The following is a 22,243-nucleotide window of genomic DNA, read 5'->3' on the forward strand; positions in this document are numbered from 1 at the left end:
GGTCATGAAGTTTCTAATGTGTCCAGATAGATGCAGAAACTCTGAACTAAACGTATAGCCTAATGCATTAGACTGTATAAAAAATAAAATAAAATGTGTCAACAGACATTAGGAGGAAAACACAGGTTACATATTAGACAATAATATATTGTATTATCAATGCATGGAGGGAAACAAAGCTCTCAGAATTTAAGTGGAGATTCAGTGTGACATTGATACACCAGAACATATTGAGCTAGTCTGAGCACATTTATTTCATAAAAAACAAAAGAAGAGAGAAAACACCAGCAACAGGAGGAAGGAAACTCAAACAGACAGAATCAAATGTGAATCGAAAACTCATAAGACGCTCACCTTTACAAAAAATCCTCATGTTTTTCCTCTCCCGTCTGCATTATTCTGGGATTAGTGTTGTCATGCATGTCCGCTTGGATTCCACTTTACACATATTGCTTCCCTGGGTGGAATTTCCTATGTGTTTATGAGGAAAGAACTGCGTCACAAATCACAATTAAATGAAAAGCTTGATGCTCTCAGTATAATCATATAGTACAGAAGTATTACAATTGTCTTAATTATGATACTGAATAATTCATTAAGATCTAAGGAAAGCTATGACATAAATTGTAAAACATAAATTTAATTCATTAAATAATACAACTGTGAATTAACCATATAAGCTCCTATTTATTTATTGCCTTAAAAAAAATACTAATTGGAGCACATTTTACAAGAAAATAATATTTGAGTCTTTCTACTTTATTTATTTATTTATATGTAATTTTCGGCTTTACCTTTCTTTTTTGTAATTGTTTGTAAAGACAATTTCTGTGTGAAAAAAAAAAACGTACACTATATGTTTTTGAGTATAATTAAACTTAAACTTTTTTTTTTTTTTAAATCATGCTGTAAAATTATGATAACCTGTGCAAATTGTTCTTTTGATAATATAACTGAATGCGTTCTTTTTAATTTAGACACTAATGTAAAATAATTTTTTAAATGAAAAAAAAAAAAAAAATATATATATATATATATATATATATATATATATATATATATATATATATATATATATATATATATATATATATACTGTACATATATGTGTGTGTGTGTGTGTGTGTGTGTTAGTGATGTCAAATGATTAATTGCAATGAATTGCATCCAAAATAAAAGTTGTTTATTATGTATAGATAAATACACACACATACAGAATATATATTTTGAAAATATTTCCATGTATTTACATTTAAATATTTTTATTCTTATGTTTTATATTATATATAAACATTTAATCTATAAACATAACATATCATGCTTAAATATGTACATGCATGTTTTTCAATTTATATATATACGTAATTACTTTACACAGTATATACATGTATATGTAATTATGTATTATGTAAACAAAAACTTTTATTTTGAATTTGACTAATCGCAATGAATTATTTGACAGCACTAAATACCATCTCTGCTGTATTTTAGTACAGAGACATCTGTCACTTGGTAGAAGCTTGTCAAATTACACAAATGTCAACATATACAGGTTGCATTTCATGCCTTTATGCTTAACAAAATCATGAACAAAACAACTTAAGTAAAAGAAAACATTGCCAAATCTACATTACATACAGGTTTGGTATTATTTATATTATTATTCAACTAATCTATATCTGATTCTCACAGCTTTTCAGAAATTGAAGGTATTGGTTTCTGCACCAAAATCTAGTTTGTATTCACTGTAAATGGGTTTGGAGCTCAATAAGTCTAATTTCAAGTGGCTGGTATCTGGGTTACGGCTGACAGGAATGACAGGGTTTCAGGATGGATAAGAAGTCTTTAATTCCCTCAGAATCCCTCCAGTATGTTGATTAATGACCACAGTCTCGGATTTCAACATGTGGAATGGATATTAACTCACCAGAGTTGCTCTCACACACAAAACCAATGTCGTTCTCTGTCTTCTCCCCCACTAAAATCCTCATTCCCATTTTATTCTCAGAGTAAACGCTACCCACTCCTGTGCTGTGCTCAACAGCTTTCCGTCCCCTCCAAACAGGAGAAATAAATAAAAAAGCCCATAAGGAATCAGCCCTGACAGCTCTAATCAGGGGAGAATAAATGGGGCCGCGTCTACATAACGCATCTTATAAACATCCATTTGGGCTGCGGTGCTGCCGCCTTCAGGATGGGCCGATTGCAATGCCCCCTGGGAATTGGAGCCGATGGCGGTTTGTGATTAGGAGGGCCGCTCTCCACTCCATCCTTTTTAGGAGAGCTGTCCGGCCCCCTCAGTGGGTTCACTTTAAGCCTGGTGCCGATGAACTGCAGGCTGAGGAGCTCTTTCCTTGATTCTCCAATCAGCCTGTGCCTCTTACAGCCACTTTAGCGGGAGCGTCCGAGGGGGATATGTATTAAGGACGCCCTGGGTCAATTACAGCGTGTTGATGGCCATGCATGGAGGTGGGGCTGGGGGTCATTTGTAAGAAAGCCTGTGAGAAACCGGTAGAAACTAGACTAATGGTAAGGGCTGAAAACGGACTCACTGTACAGCCCCGTCCAATCAAGTTTTTCCATACACAATTAATCTCATCCAATCAAATTCTTCAAATATTTTCACAAGCAAAAAAAAAAAAAAAAATATATATATATATATATATATATATATATATATATATATATATATATATATATATATATATATATATATATTATATATTATATAAGGCTGTATTACACTATAATACTATATAATACTATATTTAAGGCTGTGTGCGTTTCCACCATCTCACCAAATTCCTTAAATAGATTCTTACAATCAAAAAGCCAGTATATGAAATTATTGTAGCTCATCTACTTATTAAAAATGTAGGATATTATTATTACTATTAATATAAATAAGAAGAAGAAATAGCTTCATTTTATGTGAACCAACAATGACCACAAAGGGACCAATATTTTTTTCCCTAAAAAGATTTGAAATGAAATATAAATTCTATATAAAAGGCTGATCCACTATGTTTACAATTTCACCAAATTCCTCAAATAGATTATTGAAAGCAATAATAAACAAGTAAATAAATAAATGAATAAATAAATAAATAAATACAATTGGTGTTGTTGTTTATCCACTTTTTAAAAAATTATTATTATTATTATTATTATTATTATTGTTAAGTATTATTATTATGAAATAGCTCAATTTCGTTTTATTTTTATTTATTTTTATTATTATTTATATATTTTTTTCAAAGGAACCATGATTTCAACCAAGTTATGTTACTAAAAATATATTAATATATAATCCAAGTTACCACAAAGAATACCATGGTAGGCAATCACTATACCAAAAATGTCCAAAAATAGAAATAAATAAATAAACTGTAAACAAGTAAGTATGCACACAAACACACACACACACACACAACATACATACATACATACATACATACAAAACCAGTGCATAACTTTAGATAGTTACAATCAGGTCAAACAAAGACTCAGCCAAGTGTATAAACATGAATTGAGAAAAAGGTAATAGAGACTGAAACATTGTGCTTCATTTACAGCATGTGTGCAATAACAAGTTTTTGTTGCAAACATCACAAAACACATTCCAGCAATTCTTTCCTTTTAGAATAGAACAAAACGTCCTCAGGCCAGAGATTCAAGGTCTTTCATGCAAATTGTTCTGCTTTTGGTGGCATTTTAGGCCATCTAATTACCTCTTACTTATCTTACCTGTGCTATTAGTGTGACCTGACAGAGCACTGATGATGAGCACAGATTGATGAGATGAAGTGTGACATTGCACAACATTTTTTTATCTGCCATTTAACATTAAATTAATTATTAAACCACGCAGAAATGTGATTAAAAAACTGCAGAGACTGTGAATCACGAATCTAACAAGCAAGTTAAGACAGAAAGGCCTCATTCGAAAGCAATTACAAGTGATATTATTAGTGTTTAGGAACAGAAGTGTCCCTCGTGTTACAAAACATGAAAAAAAAAAAAAACACATTTCTTCTCTAGGTACTACTTTCTATAAACTTTGACTTAGAACTATAAAATCAAGAATAGAAATGCAAAAGAAGAGCAAAAGCTTGTATAGTAATATAACAGATGGCAACAGTTGCTAAGGTGAGACTGATATGCACATTTTTAAGGTGGGGCTTGCAAAATAAATGCGAAAAACAGTGTTCAATTTGAAGGAAACTTTTTGAAGACATATAAATTCCTCATTCGTTCATTCATTCATATGGTCAGAAACTGGCCAAGACCACAAAAAAGTAACATGAAATTACAGAAGGAGAATGAAAATAGGGCAGTGTGATGTTTTCCACTGTGGACTGTCAAAAAGATTGAGGGAGAAAAAAAGTTGATTATATTTCATGTCGAGTCTTGTAGAGTGACAGCCCCACTCAACAACTAAATACGCCTCAGCTGTTGAATATGTATGAGCCACAGTACAAGGTAGTAAATTGCATGTTCCTTTGATTGCTGACTTCTTTTAAATTATTAACAAGCAAGTCATAGGGAAAAAGCAGCTGTGAAATAAATAAAAGAAAAAGAAAACACACAAGTGAGTTTTGTAAATGTAACAACAGACCTGGCATCTCTCCTCATCTAGAACAAAAATAACTGTCCGTAACTCGCTTCGTTTGATCTTTGAAAAACTTCCCGCGGTGGTAATTGGATATTTAAAGGTTGCACTCTTAGCAGAACAAAGCAACACTTCGGTACTGCTTAGGTACAGCAGCCCAGAGGTGTCATGAACAGTCAAAGTGAGGGGGCACGTGCCCCCTTAGATTTCGGAGCCAAGTGGATTTCAAATGCAGCTTCCAAAAGACAAAAAATAGCCGAATGTAAGTAAGATAATCATTCCACAGTGTAAATAGCTTGAGTAATTAAACTTTTTGAGAGTGTCTGAACTCTGGTAATACTGAAGTGAAAATGTTCTTTGATAATGTAAATGTTCTTTGCTCTCTGTAAAGTGAAAATGTTATAATATAGTAACTTACAATATTGTTATTAAATTCACATTAAATGCAAAGTCAGTCGCATAAAAAAAAAAAATGGCATGCCACCCACTTCTGGTACTTAAAGGTTCTGTATGTAAGATTCTGACTCTACTAAAGCATAAAGATACCATCAAATGCTTGCAGATATTTAAGAAACATGCTAAGTTAACACACTTGTTTATCTGAAAATCAATGCTACAGCCAGTTATTTCCTAGTATAGTTAACACGTTTGGAAATATATATATATATATATATATATATATATATATATATATATATATATATATATATATATATATATAAATATTTTAAAAAAACCTTAAGATTCAACTAGGAGATCTCAGCAGCATTTGGAAAGACATCAAATCAAATCAATCTCGGGTCAGAGCTTAAACCGATATCCTGAGCCTCATCTTTCTCACTGTTCCTCAAACTCACCTTTTCAAAAATGCTGATTAAATATTTGGATGCGTAAATGCATTTAAGCTGATTAGAGATTAGTGCCTCTCCGTAAAAGACATCAGATGTGGCGGAGGCAATAGTTGGTGATGAGTGATGGATGAGGTGTGTGTGAGAGAGAAAGAAAGTGACTATGAGCAAAAGAGAGATGGGTTGATGCTGAGGGTGGTTTTGGAATTCATAAGCCCCAGAGAAAGAGGGGGATTGGCAGAGAGGAAGCTGTATGTCAGCTTAAAAATGCACATGATGCACTTTCCACATCAACAACTACACTCACAGAGCTTGATCAAATGATTTTGTGTACGTGTGTGTTTGTTAATTTTTATTATTATTATGTGCAAACATTCCTTGTTTTTTTATTGCTTTAAGAATTACAGTAACTATAATACTATAGAACACAAATGGAAACTTCTTTCTCATTTGTTTTCAGTGCAGGGTTTAAAAAAAATCCTCAAATAAAAGGTTCAAAGCTATCATCTGAGATGAATCACAATATTACATACTTTGATCTGAGGCAAAAAAGAAAAGTATTTGAGCATCAAAAAAAAAAAATAATGAAATGAAAAGACATTATTAGGCACATGAGGACTTGTATTAATGTATTGTTTTAATGACAGCAAATCACAATCTAATTAAAAATGGTCAAACATAAATCTATCGTTCCATTGTAATTGGTTATGAATACAAAATCAATTGATACAGCATACTGCATATAAAGTAATATAACCCTTTATTTTAAAAAGGTTTGAAGATTGAATTATATTAGCATAATGCGTACTTCTACCATTTATAGTTTTTTTTTTTTTTTTTTTTTTTAAGAATTTTGCTATTAAACAATTTCTTAAGAAAAACAGGAGGAAAAAAAAGGGAAGATTTTGCCCGATGATATATTCATTTGCACCTGGTATACTGTGTTGAAAAACTCCATACAAAATTATAATCACTCGTTCATTATTATAATAAGTCAATTGTTATGTATAATCAGTCGATTAAAATCAGTCATTATAATCATTGTTATTTACAGGAAACGCGGAACATACAGTACCTGTATTTGCACGGGACACAGGCATTTACCAGAACCGCTTGAGTTCACTGGGTAAATTTAACCCACATTTCTTTATGTCTCAGTTTCTGACGTCAGCTCAAGTCACCTAGCAAAGAAAACAGACACATTTACAGCTATGCAGCGTCTCGTCTGAAGGCAAGGGTTGAGGGAGTCCCTCCTGCTGCAGCAATTTCATTTTAAAGCAGCTCTTTCCTCACATGAAAGAGAAAATCACAGGTTTCATTTCTTTAATTTGCATTTTTTCACACCCCAAACCATTTTTAATCACTCCCTTGTGCGCACAATAATTAATATATTCATTCAGTGACACCCCCTCATCCTGTCCTCTCCTCACCTCGCAAGTTTATCTTGGGTTTCTGCTCTCACTGGCCACGCATCATGAGTGGAGCGAAAGAGTTCATCGTCCGCCACTCTCGATTACTTGAGCACAGACAGACCGACAATAGTTTTCACGCTTCCGAAGTGGTTACCCGAAAGAACCCCCTAAAAAATAATAGACACCCTCAGACCTGTGGATGATTTCTATTACAGTAAACGAAATTAATCACAGCATGACAATCACATCCTCCTACGGCTCAAACAGTAGCTAGAATTTAAAGAAATATTTCAAGTTTTAAAAAATAGGCTCTTTGCAAGTGCAAACATAATTAACAAAAACGACAACAAAAAACATAACATACATCGCAACAACAAATAACATTATATACATTACAATACATCTTAAGGTATTGCAAAAATGCATGTATTGCACATGATTACACTATGAGTGTATAATCAGAACAGAAGAAACCACATAAATGATTCAACCAATCTGTACATATATATCTGTACATCAGGTAACTGGTCTGCAAGCCTTACAGCTACTAAACCAGATTGAGAGGCTGATGGTCAGAATGCTCTCTATTGTGCCACTATAAAAGGTTATAAGGACAGGAGGGGTAAGGTGTACTTGGAAGTGTAAACACTGCTGAGCCCTCTTTACCAATGAGGTGGTATTAGTGGTCCATGAAAAGTTTCAAAACACAGCCCTGTGGGACCCCAATATTCAGGATGATGGTTCCGGAGATTTTGTCCCCAACTCGTACTGTCTAAGGTTTATCTGTAAGAAGGTTCAATATCCAATTGCACAGTGAGGTGTTAATGCCTAGTGGGCCAAGTTTATTTCACAAAGTGCTGGGGGCTAACTGTTTTAAAGGCGGAGCTAAAATCAATTAAACGCATTCACACATAGCTGTTCTTGCTCTCCGGATGTTCAAGTGCTTAAATTAAGTGCTACTGCTTTGGCATCATCAATGGAACGATTAGATTGATATGCTACTGAAATAGGTCGAAGGTTGAAGGGTGACTGGATTTGATGTGACTTTTGACCAGTCTTTCAATGCACTTCATCGCGATGGGAGTGAGGACTGTCGGGTGATGGGGGTGAGGACTGTCGGGTGATAGTCGTTGAGTGTTGATACTGGTGACTTCTTTGACAGTTTGGTAGTAGACTTGAACATCAACTATTCTTTTAACATCAAAAAATGACACAATTAAGCCTAAAAAGCACTAAAAGCACTACTACTCTTTATCCCAGCATCTCTGAATCAGTGTCGCTTCATACTCTGAAACACTCATGTGTGTAGGGGGGGAAGTTATGGGTAATAATCTTTCTTACAGCAGGCAGTGGCACACCACCTCTCCAGTGCAACAAAACCCTCTCATCAACCCAATCACACGGGTCCTCCAGCGAGACCCCCGAGCGCTCAACACTGCCCTGCAAATGATGAGTGTGCAGCCCGCCGAGGAGGACTCCCTCCTCTCCGCTTCCACAATCACTGCCTTCACTCCTCCTCCCTGATTACCAGCCATTTCTCCTCTACCCTCCTCTTCCATGAGGAGAAGGCAGGAATTCTGCTCTTAGCTCTCCTAGCTGTCAGTGTGTGTGAACATGCAAAGATGTGACCTTCATCCCAAGTGTGACGGCACATGTGTGTTTGCTAATGGGGTTTAATGAAGTGCAGATCAGAGTCAATCAATGACAGTGCACAGCTTATGCTTCCTTTCATGAAATGATCAATAGATGCAACACAACGAGACATGCAAAGGGTCATAGTATAATTTGTTGTAATTAAAAACATAATTTAGGGTTTCACAACCATATTATATTCTCTCTCTCTCTCTCTATTTAACAGCCATTTAAAAATCCCAAATGGTCAAACTAAAGCTTTGATGGTCATCTATATGATAATATACTACAAATAGTTATATAATCTTTAAAATAATTGGACAGATTAACTTCAGTGTAGTATTTGGACTAATGAAACACACAACTATTTTGTAAAAGGTACTGAACCGCACTCAACTATCTCAAATTCAGTGTTCATCATCAGTGACATGCAGCTCTAAATTGCACATCAAATGTTCAGCTGGCTTGATAAAAGTCAAGCATTCCTGCAAAACAATTAAATGACTGCCCAGTAAACAATCAAAGCTAATGCCAGAGGGGTTTTTGAAAACAGTGTTATCCAAGCACCATTTGAAAAAGTTTAAGGGGTGTGAACGAGCGTGTGAATTTGATGAAAAGATGAGAGGGAGGAGCGTGAACTACAGGTGCAGAATGAGAGGAGAGCGACGTGGCTGAATTTTTACTGTTAAATATTGTTGTATAATGATGGTAAGTTGACCATTGTCCCTGCAATTTTCTCCATTGCATGATTTGCATGAAATTATTTGAGTTTAAATGATTCTATGTACACTAGTTGGAGCCAGTTAATCTTAAAAAGGCTGAATCAAATAATGTTACAACAAATACATGAATATTTGTGTTTTTTTTTTTCATAAAAAATTAAAAACCCAGCCCCAAAACTATTGGTTGACAGTATACATCATACAGTCATTATCACAAGATAATGATACAAAAGAGGGGGAAAAAAAGAAGGAAAAAAATAAATACTCGTCTGATTATTATATATGTTTTATTTTTTTTATTATTTATGAACTTCAACATTCTGCACATAAATCAGTGCAGAATGTTGAACCCCTGATTTACACAAATATGCAGAATGCAGTTGCAGAATCAGCACAGATTGATATTCTTACTGTCATATATACAACCAACCAATCTATACAGTTTTACCTTGGCCTAGTTTCGGCCTACAGCTCTTTTTCTCAAATACCTATTACGCTCAGAAATCAGAAAATGAGAAACAGTAAAAATCAAGCAAAGACAGGCTAAGAGGCAGTCAAACTGAAAGAAGAAAAAGGAAATGTTGAAAATAAGAATACATTATATACCTACTCATACACAGGGAAACGCTGGATGAATTAATCTCCCTACATAAACAAAAGCAATAACATTTGTTGCACCAATTCAAACAATTATCACCAAGTGAAGAACAGACACTGAATGAATAAATACATGAGCTGTGAGAATTGTCACAAGTTGTTCAATGTACCTTAAACAATCACATTAGAGTCCTCCTGATTTCTTTTTCTCCAGCGCCATATGTTTCCACATTCCAACTCGGCTGAACCTGAAGATAAACCCACCACTTTCTCTCTGCTGATGTGTATCTCTCTTTCATTTGATGTGACAGTGAATGGCCCATGACAGCGGAGGTCAGCTTTTAGTGTATGTTGCCATGGCATTTCCGATCCATCTCCATGGATTGTTGGGTTTGTGGGTGAGGAAAGCTCTCCGAGGTCCATCAGCTCGGACAAACTTCAGACGGCATAAAGAGCCTTTCACAAAAGCAAACAGAAGTCATGCATTTTGAAGGAAAGAGAGACCACTAACCTCAATCATGAGCAATAGCAATAATAATACTTGTCTTAGGAAGCACAACTAATTATCTTTGGACTCCAAAAATACAGCAAAAACCATACTTTTTACAAACTGAAAGAACCATTTTCTATTTGAATATATTTTAAAATGTTATTTATTCCAGTGCTGCACTGCTGTATTCTCAGCATCATTCATCCAGTCTTAAGTGTCACATGATCCTTCAGAAATCACTCCAATATGCTGATCTGTTGCTCAGTTATTAACAATGATTCATATTTTCCATCATACATGTTTCAGGATTCTTTGTTGAATAGAAAGTAAAAAAATATATATATTTATATCTCCGTTTTCACAAAAATATTAATCATCACAACAGTTTTCAACACTGATGATGATAATCAGAAATGTTTATTGAGGAGATAATTAGCATAATAGAATGATTTCTGAAGGATCATGACAGTATTGATGCTGAAAATTTGCATCACAGGAATAAATTATATTTTAAAACATTCAAATAGAAAAAAATATATATTTTCAGTAATTTTGAATTGTAATATTTCACAATATTACTGTTTTTTTTTTTTTTTTTTTACTGTATTTTAATTAATCTGCCCTTGGTGAGCATAAGGGACTTCATTAAAAACAAAAAAAAAAATTAAAAAAAAGATCGTAATTATTTTAAACTTTTGAACATTAGTGTATATCATCAATTATCTATAGAGATCTTATTATAGGGAGCCATTTACTATTTTAGGTCAAAACTTGACCTGCAGGCTGGAGGTCTATACTGAGGAATGCTGAGGGGGGGGGGGGATACTCTACTTGGAATCCATCCCCACTTTGGATTGCAATTAACAGTGTAATTAGAAACCCAGCAGTGGTTTTGTCCATGTTGTGTGGTGCTGGTCTCTGTGGAAATCTGCAAACAGAACGCGTTTGTGCTCCAGTGGTGAGAGATGCAGGTGTGTGTTAGTTTGTGACTGATGAGACGGAGGAAATGTGCTGAGGAGAATCCTGCTGTATCCCCTGAACACTCTGACCTCATGAAGATCATATGCTCGTTATCATAATCAGGGTTCAAAAATCACCTCAAAAAGACAGGAATAACTGGTTCACCAGTCGGTAGGCAACTTGATTTGAATCTTAGAAAAATTCAAAAATCTAAATAATGAATTATTACAATGTTTTGAAAAAAAATTACAAATATATTTATGACCCTGATTTCTAAATAATTTTCAACAATTATAATTGATTATTATTGTCAATGATGTCATTATACAATTTTATAATAATTTTGTATACAATAAATGATCCAAAGTGTGTGTTCATGGTGTGTGTGTGTGTGCACACTTTGGATGGGTTAAATGCAGAGCACAAATTCTGAGAATGGGTCACCATACTTGGCTGCATCTCACATCTCTTACAAATTACTTCACTTACTTAGATCCTTTGCGAATAAGACAAAGGACGATTATAAATCATATTCTAAACATACATACTTGAGTTCAATGTGATTCAATGTGATAGCTTATTTGTTGTTTGCTCAGTAACATGTTGATGTAAGAATCTATTAATATAAACTATGATGCTGCCTTCGAAGTCATGAATGAATGAACTGAGCACATATGAAATCTTTACAATTATACAATTAGAAACCGCAGAAAAACTTGCAATTTTGTTTGTGCCGTGACTTTACAAATTGATAATTAAAAAATCCTAGCTGAATCAAATTAGCATCAATTGGTCATAATCAAACACACACACACACACACACACACATCATACATACTCTCATGCATCATGTGAGGCCACAGGTTTGCACAACCAAACATCATCCCAATAATTTTCTATGGCAACGTGCGAATGATAAAACACAGAGATAAAGCATGATTTACACACCTACTGCAACATGCATCATTTCCTCTTTATTCTGAACACTAGTGCTAAAAAGCTTCCTGTTTTCTTCAGGAAGTGTGAAAGATAAATACAGTATGAAATTGCCCAAAGCGTTCATTTTACTCGGACTAAAATCACTTGAATGCACATCACATCATAATTATAACTTCCGAACTCATAATTAGGAGCTTCCCCAGAGAAGTCAAAGGCAGCATGAGTGTTGAATCTCTCACACACTTACTTCTCGTAAGGACTGGTAATTGTCTGGTGCGTGAATGACTGCTACTGGAGCTGCTGGTCATGAAGAGCATTTCAAATAGTTGCATGTGAGGATCTATGTCAGTCAGAGACATTTTAAGACAAAATGATTGGTAAAAAGTGGTATAGTGAAATCATTTTCATTAATAAATTGCTAGTAAACATCACAAAAGATTACAAAGAAACAAAAAGTAACACACTGAATCTATTTTAATTTTCTGAAAATGTACTCACCCTCAAGCCATCCTAAGTTTAGCCGAATTAGTTCATTCATAATTTACCATTGTATCATTTGCTCACCAATGGATGCTCTGCAGTGAATGGGTGCCGTCAGAATGAGTCCAAACAGCTGATAAAAACATCTAAATTATCCACAAGCAATCAACACCAGTTCAGTCCATAAGTTAATGTCTGGAGAAGAAAAAAAAAAACTGGAAACATCAATTGATAGACTGGAGGGTGGATTCATTTTGATGTTTATATCAGCTGTTTTTACTCTCATTCTGACGGCACCCATTCACTGCGGAGGATCCATTGATGATGAATTAATGCTAAATTTCTGGAACACAGTTCTGCTAATATCATTTCAGCTTTACATAATCTTCACAAACATGCCTTAACTCTGAATTTTTCATAATCTCCAAAGCGTGATCGTTTTCTCAACCATTTAAAAAAAATGCCAATATTTTTATTACATTGAGGGCACCTGCTATTATTACACAGTGCTTTACTTTCTTTTGTCTTGATCTGGGGAGCTCTTTTTGGCCTCTAATAACAGAACACAGTACCACCTTTAACCAAATGCTTTGGAAAAGGTCAGTCGAGCAGCGTCCCTAAATGATTACTGAATAAATGGACAACTATGACATTTCAGACCCAAACTCCATCTGCTCGACTGTTAAACCCTCAGCATTACACGCCAAATGCTTGTGGCTTCTTCATATTATCAGCAGGAAGGGCGAGTTCAAGGACACATGGCAAACATACAAACTAGCATCTGCAGACGGCTCAAACGTCTCACATCAAAACACGACGTGATCAGATTAGCCTGTGTTTCAAGTACACACATTTATTTCAGAGCTGTGATCTTTGAATAATCAGACAGTGAAAAGTGAAACTTGATGTGAGTGCTGATGTCACAATAGCTCTGCAGGAACATCGAAATGCAATCTGCAGCTAGAAGAGACGGTTCCTTTGCAAACTTTAAGCTGGCTTGGCAAAAACATCAGCTTGAGGACGAGGCTTTTAAGAGTAGAGAGAAAAGCTGGAGCTCCATTGAAGGTTTGGTGGTTCTTAATGATTAGAGTCTTAACTGTAACTAGGCCAATACAGGGCAGACAAAAATAGAAACAGAAACTGACCAGATGTGGAAGTTTTTGTCTTGTATCTGAATCCAAAATAATTTTATGCATCTCAATTTAAACATTTTATTTATTTCTTCATTACAGTGTTTCATACAACATTTATGAAAAGTTAGTTTTAGTCAGTGTAGAAGAACTTGACTGGTCTGCAGAAAGCAAAGTCCTAATGAAAGCTGAATACAGACCTTGTGCCAAAAAGCTAAAATAAATGCAACACTATGTGTAAGATGACTCAGTCTCTATAAATCAATCAAAACGCACCTATTACAGCAACCTGATCCCCCATTGTGATTTTGCTCCTCATATTTCTTTTCTTGAGGCCTAATGAGAGGAATATTTGCCACATGGAGTTGTAGAAAATTACTTTATGCATGCAGGATAAGCATCTGAATGTAAATTTACAGATGGTAAAATGCCTGAGTCACTACAGACGTTTTCTTTAGTAGCCGGCAGTCTCAAATAGAGCACATCATATAAATCTGCAGGAGTAACATTATCATCAGCTGAAAACAAGCAATGCTTTACGTTACAATTTCTAATAAACTTGTCAACTGACTTTTTCAATTGCCTAAGACAATTTCATTCACATTAAATTGATGAATGATAAGTTATAGGTAAGAGAATATTTGAATACATACAATAACAGGAAGTTGATTACATTTTGTCAAGCCAACAAATTAAAAAGAACAGACAGTAATAATGCTTACATTCTCAGGGAATAAAGTCTCCTGAACGGAAGGAAAGGATGGAAGGAAGGAAGGAAGGAAGGAAAAAAGGAAGGAAGGAAGGAAGGAAGGAAGGAAGATTACATAAAATCCGGCACAGACCGAGTTATTACAGTGACTAATTGTGTAATATTAGCATCCTGTTGCTACAACAATAATATTCATCTTCATTTCCATTATAGAAGTACTTATTTAAAGCACCACAAATGTGCCGTGTAAACACTATAGTTTATTACTGTTTGAAGGAAGCTTCGTGTTAAAAATACTCCATTAAGCCTGAATTTCATCATAAAATGCAGAATTTCCACTTCCATTCATAATTAATTATATATATTCACTCAAATACATTAATTAGAATGGAAAAGTATTAAAAATTACTGTTTTGATAACAAAACAAGGAACAAGCCTCAAGCAAATCATGAATAAAATTCAACATTAAACATAATCAGATTGCATAAATAGTGCAGTTTAAAAGTGTGGCATATATGTATAAAGTGTAATGTCATTTTATGGTCAAGCTTTAAAAAAATAAATAAAAAAAATATAAATGATTTGTCATTAGATTCACATTTCTGTACTATAATATATATTTTTTTATTATCAAAAATTCATTAAAAAGCAGCATAAATGAAAGGCTGTCACAATTCACAATTACACTTTAGGTTGAAAAAAAATACTGTTGCAAAGGATTTAAAAAAGATATTAATTGTGCAAAAACAAAAACTCTAGGGAATATATATATATATATATATATATTTTTTTTTTTTTTTTTTTTTTTTTCTCAGTGTATTTATTCATACCCAGTGTGGATTACACATTGTATCACTTAAAGAAGCTTACCAAAATATCTCAATATGGACCCTTTTTACTTCCCAAAAAAGCAATTCTCTTCCAGACAAGGTCCAGAGGAAGCAAAAAGGCACCATATTGTGAAGATATAGAAACCACAGAAGCTTTCTCCATCCATATGCATGGGCACTGACTTTCTGTAGCTTTGTGAAGCAGTTAAGTGCACTGCATGGGCTGTTTTTGGGGAAATGTGGTCAGACATTAAAGGTCTTCACACTGTTGCTTTTTGACTGAGGCATAGTCGTTAAATTGATTCTTCCAGTCCAGCATGTAAGAACGCCAGCGGTGGAACTGAGACTTCCACTGGAACTCCACTTCATCAATACTCACTACAGCACACACACACACACACACACACACACACACACACAGAGAGAGAGAGAGAGAGAGAGAGAGAGAGAACAAGACAGGTTAAACTTGAGACAGATGGATATTATATTTATCATAGTGCAAATGAGAAGTGAAGTCATTTAGACAAGAAACATTCAGAAAGCCTAAACAGAGCTCGCATGACCATCTGAGTTTGTGCAGTGGTGCATGCCTGCATTTTCGTAACAACAGCCATAATGAAAAAGTGATAAATTGCTTTACATTTTCTCATCTTGAAGCCGTATACTCAACTTCAATCGAGCAGAACCAAAACCTCAATCAAATATTCAAAGCTCTGCTCAATGTTTTGGCCTGTTTACAAGAGACACAACCTGTCTTTAATACTGAAACCCAAAATAATGTTGGAAACATCAGGTACACGTTAAAGTCACCAAAAACCTTGCTAATTAAAACAAATTCCAAGTTAATAGGTAGTTTCCCTGCTGTACAGTTATTCATATAATTTTGTGTTAAAATTATATTTGCATAATTTCCTCATCTTATTGTAACAGAGCATTCAGTGCTGCTATTTTAGCTCCCCTTCTAGTTGAAAGAAAATAGCCTCCTGGCTTGCATGGCAACAGATTGTCACTTGATCCGTGTCACAGAGAGCGAGTGAGAGAGCAGAACAGGGCAGAATAATCATGTGCTTTATTTAGAATGAAATCAAGTGAGAGAACTTTACAAAGTGCTCCTAATGAGAGAATCACTAGAAAATTAGGGACAAGCCCTTTTGTGCTTAATTCTATGAGTCAACAAAATTCTCCAACAATTTCTTTTTAATATATATTTTAGAAAAAAAATCAACAAATGAGACATTCCTGTTATGCAGTAACTTTTCAACTATGTAACTTTAAACAAAAAATAGGGCGGTGCTGCAGTTTAAGGAAGCATTTCTATAAAGCGGTATAACAGACTTTTAGAAATATGCACTTTGATTATTTACACAATGGAAAGGAAACAATCACAGAATCCAGAAAAACTGCTGCTAACACTCATTGATATTTATGCTGCTGATGTCACTTCCTGGAAGACACTATCAATAAAAAAAACTGGCTTTTGTTAGTTAAAGGGATTTTACAAGAGATGAAAGGAAGGAAATAGATTTAGACACAGCAAAATAAACTGAACATGAATTCAAACGATTAAATGTTCTGTTCAACATTTTCATTAAACCCATGTCCACTTATTTCTGAAAATGTACATTCAATATTCTTTTTCTATTCTACTCTATATCTAGTATTTGCTGAATTGTATCAATGACCCAAATAGCAGGTTTAAATACCTGAATTTTCAGACTGCTATACTGGTAATGTTTAGTTCTGGCAGCTGGTTCAATCCTTAGAAGTAGCATGCCATGAGCGATCACCCCATGCTCTTGATCAAGACATTTAATCCGCGTGGGGTGGGGGGGGGGGTCAACTTGGTTCAGACACCATAAATCACGGTTTACCTTACAGACTAGAGTTTGGTAGAAAAGCAGGGGCCAAATGCAGTTTACCATCTCGACATGACCCCAATCACATGTACTTCAGAAAATCAGCTACTAAGACTGGATGTTGCATGGCTAATTCATATTCATGTGTCAAACTGATAAGGTTTCTTCGTCCCTAGGTCCTCAAAAAACACTGTTTGTATGCAAGCGGAGCAGTCTCAAAAGAGTAGGCACGTCTGTGAATCCTCCGGGAATGGCTTTGCCGTCACAAGCGCCAGAGAGACTGCACACTGCCCGCAGTGACGATAATTCAATTTGCGCATATGTGCATTTGTATGCACGGTCACTGGCGTCTGACCTCCAGTACATAAACAAGACAAGGCTTTCTCCTGCAGCTCTCTGTACATTTCTTCACCTAGACTCAAATCAGAATCGATTCATTCCATTTCAGTGTCAAATTCAATTCTGCTCCCTACGGTTGCACTACCTGGAACTCCAATTCTCTTCCGTTTTCTACCACCGATAATACTGACAGCCAGAACTTTGGGAGTTTCCTGACGCTACACTATTGAGCTTCACCTTGCAAAGACCTCCAGAAAGCCGATTAAAAGCATCAGTCTCTATTCATTGCTTAAATCAGTAATGACAGCTGTGAAGACAGCCCGAGGTTTACAAGATGATTTTAAGTGTGCCAAAAGCCGTTTAAATATACAAACGCACAAGCGACCGCTTCCAGTACATAATGCTGTGACTTGCTCTCCCACCTCATGTTTAGTAACGCACTTAAAAGCTCACATCTTCTCACCGCAGGGCTAGAAACAAACCACAAGCTACATGTTTAGTTGAAAAAGGTTTAAATGAGCGAGGAACTACAGCAAAATGCTCTTCAGTGCAGCAGAAAAAAAAAGTGCTCTTTCTTTCTCACTTTGGAATATTATGTCACAAAAAGGCGTATGTTTAGTTGCAGGTGCCTGAATAACTTCAGACTCTATCGCCTTTATTCTCAGTTTCTCTTCAATAGCTTCCACTGGTAATCTTTTAGCAAAGTCCTCAATAACAAATAGAATATCAAACCTAATTTACCTGAAAACACCCTGATGGTGGGATACATGCATAATGGATAAAATTAATGCAAGGCCAAGACTGAAGCATTCAAAGCCATGCACGCTAATTTTAAATATATGGCATTTTTACATAGCAGCATTTCTGCAACATATTTCTCCATGTGACCTTATGAATACATTCTGAATGGGCTTAACAAGTACCGTACTTGCTTTTCATGGTAGGGACAAAACAGCTTTTGAGGAAAGTATACATTTAAATCTCAAGCTCCTGGATTCCAGACCAAATAATGTGTAACTCCTCTCTTATGGAATTATATTTGCTTAAAAAAAAAATGAACGTAACTTCATAAAACTGAACGTAACTTTTTCAGAAACTATCAAAACTATGCCATTACAAAAGAAGAAAAACAATGAAAATGAAAAAATAAAAAAAAATACAAAATTAACTCAAATTTAACAGGCTCTTAAAATATGCTTCATTCTTTGTACATTTTTTCAAATATTAATTTTCACTAATCGTGGATTCTGAATGCATTGCTACAGATTTCGCTTGTGCTTCAAAGATTTTCGTTTGTTGTTTTGACACAAACCTCTCGTGGGGGCGGGCTTAACAGTGATCTACTCTGATTGAATAGTGAGCTTTTGATGGACAGGTGCTCTCTGACCTGGAAGTACAGACGTCACTCAGTGGCGCGCATATTGGAAAGCTCTCATGGTGATTTGTATGCAATACGTCGTGCATTGTATTACTAAATATATAAATAATATTTGACCTTCGATCATCTCAGTCTGTAAAGATGAGCTCTCAGGAGAGACACGGAGCGGCATCATCTTCCTCATTGTGAATGACCATAATAACCCGCAACAAACTTTTGCACACTCTAACATGAATAAAACTTGTATAGATGTTATTGGTTACTTCAATAACATAAGCTTACTTCAAGCTGCCCTGAAGGACAAGCAGAGGAGGAAGATGACGCCGCTCAGTGTCTCCTGAGAGCTCAGCTTTCCAATATGCATGCTACTGAGTGACATCTGTACTTACAGCTCAGAGAGCACCTGTCCATCAAAAGCTCACTATCCAATCAGAGTAGATCACTGTTAAGCCCGCCCCCACGAGAGGTTTGTGTCAAAACACCGCGGATTATTCCTTTTTCATGCAAGTATGTTTCATGAAGTTTCCTGCTTCATGCCTTAAATGGATCTGCAGGAACCCTGTTAAAGCACCTGCCAAATGAAAAAATCCAAATGTGAAAAATTGCCATGCCTTTGAAACACTCAACCACCCCCAACCCCACATCAAGCTTCACTAGCTGACCAGTTCTGCACTACAGGTGTCCTCGAGAGACTAGAAGACGACACTTGTGCTGGCCAGGCAGAGCTGGAGAGACAAGCAGATGTGGGTGGGTCATGATTTTCTTTGTTTATGAGGTGTGGGTGGACGGCTGTTCTCTTTCTGAGACTCTCACCTGTGACATACTGCAGTTTTGGCAGGAAACTGTCCCAGAACTTGCACTGCTGGGCTCGAAGCATCCTGAGTGTTTGTGACAGGCCAGTGTTAAGCGTGACATACTGCTGATGTTCCAGCGTGAATGGTGGCCAATCCACTCCCTGCACACTCGGATCACTGAAACGTCAAGCAAGGAAATCAACCAAAAGGTCAGTTTATGAATGGCGCCATGATGCATCAATACATCTGTGCCCCAAAACAACTTAAGCCAAAGAAAAGAAATCAATGCAATAACTCAAAAGCTAGGACGTTTACATGCTCTTGTAAAGAACACCTTGCAGTCCTTTACAAGAGGCTTTGAATCTCAGCAAAGTCTTCATAACAAGCTATTTAAGGAATCACACTCAATACTTTTCATAAGCGAATCAGCCCCTTTCAGGAAAAGATTAACTTCAGCGTGTTCTATTGTGATCTTGTTTACTGATCATGTTCATTGATGTATTAGCATAGTGTCGTTCCCCTGCAGCGTGAAGAGTGTATGAAGTGTTAATTGAAAGACACTAAGCTTGCTCACAGCCACAAGAAAGGCCGCCTCTGCTTCTCCATAATTTATGCCAAACAAATGAGAATGCTAATCAACACTAGCCTGCCAGCAACACCAAGACGTTTTTTTTTTTTTTTACACATTAACTGAAAAAGTGTGAGCAGATGAAAGCCTGTCTCATCAAGATATTATGGATTAAACAACTTCTCCAAATCTGCACTGGTTTATATTTTTCTCAGCTATAAATATAAACAATCCCCCTCAGTGTTTTTAGTAAATATATACAAACGCATAAAATAGTCTTGTAAACACAAATGAGAGTATAATATTCTCTGTATTAAAGATTATTAAATTACAGTTCAGCAAAAAAAAAAAAAAAAAGTGTCATTCCAACGCCATACAAAGTTTTTTTTATTTTTTTGAAAAAGAAAACAGGCAGACTTTTTACACTTCTATAGCACCATAAGGGTCATCCATGTTTTGTATGCCAGAAGTCATATGATGTGATGTCACATAATGGTTTTTATGTGTTTGACAAGCATTTACACTTCAGGTAGAAGGCATGCAACAACCAACAGTGTTTCACATCACTGACGGCAAACCTGGTGCACAAGCCACGTGTGAATATATGCAACACAAATACGTTTTGACAGCAGCTACAGAGGGCAAGATTTGGAATGAATAACAACTTCCTTTTGTGATTTCGTACCTTTAGTTAATAAAAGGGGCAGTACCTTCAAAAGGGCAACTTTGTAACTTATTTACCCTTTAAATGTTCTTAATAGTACATACATTTTACACATTACTACTCTTAAGTACTAATATGCTTCTTGCATTGGCTGATAAGGTGAAAACATTGTCCCAAATAACAAGATGTTGAACCATTAAGGTACAGTTAATAAATACCTTAGAGTGCGGTATCTGTTTGAAACTAAATTAAAGTGAGTAAATGACAGTATGTTCAGGTTTGGGCGAATCTAGATAGAAAATAAGCTCTAGAAGTAGGTTTGGTGTTAGATTTACACTTACCCACGTCTAGCAAAGTTGCTCCAGTGCTTCATGATCCTCCTGCTCAGGGCTTCCTCCTCCTTTGAGAATCCAAAGGCCTGGTTCAAAGGAATCCCAAAAACAAACGGGATCTCTTCCCCATGCATTACACCCATCCATCCAGGCCAGGGGTTGAAGCTGGAGTGATGGTCAAAGAGGAACACATGGGCACTGCCACCATTCTCGACATACCTACGGGCAAATTCCAGTAAGGGGCATGAGATATAGCGGTCGCCCACCAACCAGCCTAGGGCCTCTCTGTTTTTTGGCTTGCTCTGCTCATCTGTCCAATCAGTATACTGAAATACAGCCGCTTCTCTGGCTATGTCACTGAAACCAGGGAGGCTCAAGGATACACCTGCGAGGAACTGGTCTCGAGTGATAAGGCTTTGGTTATGGATGCCAAATCCAGGTGCGCCATAAATAAGGAAGTATGTCCCTTCATCCCTGTTCAATCCCAAAAGAAGTTCAGTTTTCAGAAAATGCCCAGACTGGATTACGTCACTCGGCATGTCCGCGAGAAATTCTCCGTCCACTGTGGGCGGAAAAGGGACACTTATTATAACGAAATCAGGAATGACTTCAAATTGAAGACTGACTATCTTTTCAGGTTCAACAGCCCTTAAGCAAGCCTCCATTTCATCAGCAGATGGTCCAAGTGGGCAGTTCAGAAGCCGAGCCAGAGTCAAGGAACGGTTCCAGGCCTGAGCTGGCTCCACTGCCGCCCACAGAGCATTGGGACTGCCACTCTGGAGAATTGCACGGGTGAATAGTCCATGGCTGCCCTGCGAAAGCAAATGATATCCCACAGAGCCAGCACCAGCACTCTCCCCAAACAAGGTAATGGAAGACGGATCACCCCCAAATGCGGCAATGTTCCTTGACACCCAGCTGAGAGCCAGGCGCTGGTCAAATAGACCAGC

At 36.2% G+C, this 22,243-nt stretch overlaps 1 protein-coding gene across 4 annotated transcripts in view; it reads right to left on the reverse strand.

Moving 5' to 3' along the window:
- Positions 1 to 15,317: 15,317 nt before the first annotated feature.
- LOC113118135 (cholinesterase-like) overlaps positions 15,318 to 22,243 on the reverse strand; it is a 19,029-nt gene continuing 12,103 nt past the window's right edge. For all 4 annotated transcript variants that reach the window (XM_026287066.1, XM_026287065.1, XM_026287064.1 and 1 more), the window contains 3 exons: positions 21,303 to 22,243; positions 19,749 to 19,906; positions 15,318 to 15,740 (listed from right to left, as the gene is read on the reverse strand). The exon at positions 21,303 to 22,243 is cut by the window's right edge. In XM_026287066.1, the coding sequence (XP_026142851.1) occupies positions 15,613 to 15,740; positions 19,749 to 19,906; positions 21,303 to 22,243 (1,227 nt within the window). In that variant the 3' untranslated portion in view covers positions 15,318 to 15,612. The remainder of the gene's footprint in view (positions 15,741 to 19,748; positions 19,907 to 21,302) is intronic.

This window comes from Carassius auratus, chromosome 18 (genome assembly GCF_003368295.1).
Source record: "Carassius auratus strain Wakin chromosome 18, ASM336829v1, whole genome shotgun sequence".
NCBI lineage: Eukaryota > Metazoa > Chordata > Actinopteri > Cypriniformes > Cyprinidae > Carassius > Carassius auratus.